The sequence below is a fragment of the Eurypyga helias genome, unplaced genomic scaffold (assembly GCF_000690775.1).
Source record: "Eurypyga helias isolate BGI_N326 unplaced genomic scaffold, ASM69077v1 scaffold25572, whole genome shotgun sequence".
Classification (NCBI taxonomy): Eukaryota; Metazoa; Chordata; class Aves; order Eurypygiformes; family Eurypygidae; genus Eurypyga; species Eurypyga helias.
In genome coordinates this window covers 2,261-4,995 of record NW_010235653.1, presented here as the reverse complement: position 1 = coordinate 4,995, position 2,735 = coordinate 2,261, and the positions used below count along the sequence as shown (strand labels likewise).

The window sequence follows — 2,735 nt, the reverse complement described above, 5'->3', positions numbered from 1 at the left end:
GCTCCGGTCGGGTTGGCGGCCGCCTGCGCGGCGGAGCGGTGCCTTCCTTTCCGAGGGCCAGATGTTGTGCGAGGGAAACGGCAGCCCACAAAGGCCCAGCTTGTCAGAGATCTGGAGCGGGGGGGCTGCGCACGTAGCCTCGTTCGTAACCCAAACCAGGAGGCTGAGCACTCCTGCTCCCTCCTCCCCTGGCATTTGTGTCTTGGGCCTGATGTCAGTGTCTGATTTCCATGCCCCTGGCTCTTCTATTTTTAAGTCCTCTTACGTTTAGGTTGATGGGAGGTTTCAAATGTGAGGCAACAAAATTGCTTCTTGTTAATTTGCTCTCCAGTGTGTGGCCTGATCGTGGATCTGAGGGCAGATTTGCCCTGTGGTTGGTGTCTTTGCTTTATCTCTGTTGCCAGTTAACTCTCGATGTGTGATTTTTAGAGTGTAGGAGACAGCCTGGAGTGCCCGTTGCACAAAGCAGGGGTTGCAGCTGCGGTCTCACGGCTGCCGCAGCGAACAGGGATCTTGTGGCCTGCAAACACATCGTGTTTTGCCTGCCTGCCTTCGGGATGGGTGCCTCAGGGGCACTGAGCTAATGCTTTAGATGCTTATGGGGTGCTGGCCCTCGCTTCCCTGCTCCTGGTTGTGCCAGAGGCCCTGCTCAGAGCGTCACAGGAGATGGAGCTGGCCTGTAAAGGGGAAAAAATAAATATGAGCCTTGGTGCTGTGCTGAAGATGATGGAAGGACTCGGGACTTGGAGGTGGATTGGTGATTGTTTCTGTCTCTTCCTTCCAAGTCGTGCTCTGTCCTGATTTTCCTTCTCCTCTGTTTTAGAGTCTGTCCCAGCAGAACGTCAAAGCAACCAAGGTTTCGAGCCCAGCGGCTGCCAAGGCCAATGCCACCCTGCCTTTGGGGAAGGGGACAAAGGCTCCTGCTGTCCCTCCAGTTAGCAGAGTGTCCGAGAGCTCCGGCAGAGAGTCCGTGGAGCAGAACGTGCTGGCAGGAAAGGTAATGACGGAGGAGACCGAAGTGAAAGCTTCCCTGGGAGGGAGTGGGCAGATGGGTGTGCTGGCCTCTGAGGCTGCTGCCGTGTCCCCAGCTGAGGGAGTGGGGGCGAGGGGGGCTGCTCCATTTTAACCCCTGCGATCACACCGTCAGGTCAGGTGGGTGAGCGGAGGGCAGCCCTGGTACCTTTGCTATTCCTCCTCCCGCTTGGCTGGCAGGTTTCTGCCTCCTCTGGCAAGAGCAGTGCCCTGTACAGTCAGGAGTTTGTAGCTTGGCCACAGCCTCCTGCCTCACCCATGGGCTGGGGGAGATGGGGGGGCTCTGCGCCCGTCATGAGAGGTTCTTGAGCTAAACTTGACACAACCTGAGCAGAATGGCTGAAGGAGGGCTGAGGTGCTCCAAGCCTATCTGCTCTTATTCCTCCTGCAGTTGTTCCTCCTTTCAGATTTGTCTTCCTTTCCCTAGGCCCCCACTCCTCCTTGCCTAAAGCAAACGGTTCCTGAGGGGAAAGCTCCTCCAGCCAGCGCAGTCACCCCACCAGCTGCTTCGCTCCTGGCAAATCCCGAGGCCAAGCCGAAGAAGCCAGACCCGCAGCCAGCACAGGACAGCCGGCTGGGCCAGGCCGTGCCGCCCGCCCAGGTGGAGGAGACCTCGGACAGCAGCAGTTCCTCAGACAGCGAGGAGGAGACACCCAAGCAGCCCCCCAAACCCGGTCAGTTCTCCCCAGAAGATTCTCTAGGGGCTGCTGGACAGGTCAGGATGGGGACAGCGTTTTGTTATCCCGTGGGAGGTGGGTCACCTTCAGGTAGTGGTTGGAGGGGGTTTCCTCCTCCAGCTTGGCAGACTGCTTCCCTCTCTTTGGAGGCAGAAGGCCTTTTGGTGGCAGTAACTGTGCTGGGTAGGCGAGCTCAGCTCCAGACGGTAGCGCTGGGCTTAATGAAATGAACTCTGCTCCTCCAGGCCCACTGCAGAAACCAGGAGGAACCCAGCCAGCCCCCAGCTCCTCCTCAGAGTCCAGTGAGGAGGAAGAGGAGGTGGCAGCATCATCATCACAGGTATGGTACCTGAGCCGGCTGCGATCCTCTCGGGTCTTGCAACTGGCTCGTAAGTAGGGCAGAGAGAGGATTGAATTCTCAGCCACAGGGAATGGGGTGCCGAGTGAGTTTGCCAGCACAAAATTGGGGGCTTCCCAGTGCAGTGCAGTGAGCAGGGCCTTCTGGTGGGGGCAGAAAGAGGCTTTTGAACCTGGAATGCTTCCCCAGGCAGCTGGGCCTTGAGTCCAGGGCTTGTGGTGCCTTGCAAGGGTTAAACCAGGAGAACTGGTCCTCGGTGCCAATAGCAGCAGGACTTTTTTTTTTCTTCCCACTTTTATTTGTAACTTAACCCATGTCCAAGCCATTAAATTCCCTTTGTAAGGAACGTGCAGGACGTGCAGCACATCTGCGGTGCATTAGCTCTGCGTGGGTGCACGCTGAGGGCCAGGGGCCTCCCTCAAGCCCGTGTTACTGGGCGAGAACAAAGAGAACCTCTGCCACCAGCTCTCGCTGTCAGCTCAGCCAGTGTCTCTCGGGCCCCTCTCCTGGCAGCCGTGGCCTGGCTGGCTGAGCGGCGCAGGGTCACTGGGTGGGTGGCCAAAGGTGGGCCCTTGGCTTGAGGGCGGGAGGCAATAGCTGCACAGATCTCTGTGTGTGGGAGGCTGCCCTGCTGTCGCACCTCAGTTTGTCTGTGCTTTTCAGTCTCT

The 2,735-nt window shown here is 58.2% G+C and overlaps 1 protein-coding gene across 1 annotated transcript in view; it reads left to right on the top strand.

Annotated features, from left to right (window-relative positions):
- LOC104506035 (nucleolar and coiled-body phosphoprotein 1-like) overlaps positions 1-2,735 on the top strand; it is a gene marked incomplete at both ends in the record, with an annotated part of 17,692 nt that overhangs the window by 12,936 nt on the left and 2,021 nt on the right. The window contains 2 exons of the mRNA XM_010146838.1: positions 1,460-1,706; positions 1,955-2,098. Of these exons, the coding sequence (XP_010145140.1) occupies positions 1,460-1,706; positions 1,955-2,098 (391 nt within the window). The remainder of the gene's footprint in view (positions 1-1,459; positions 1,707-1,954; positions 2,099-2,735) is intronic.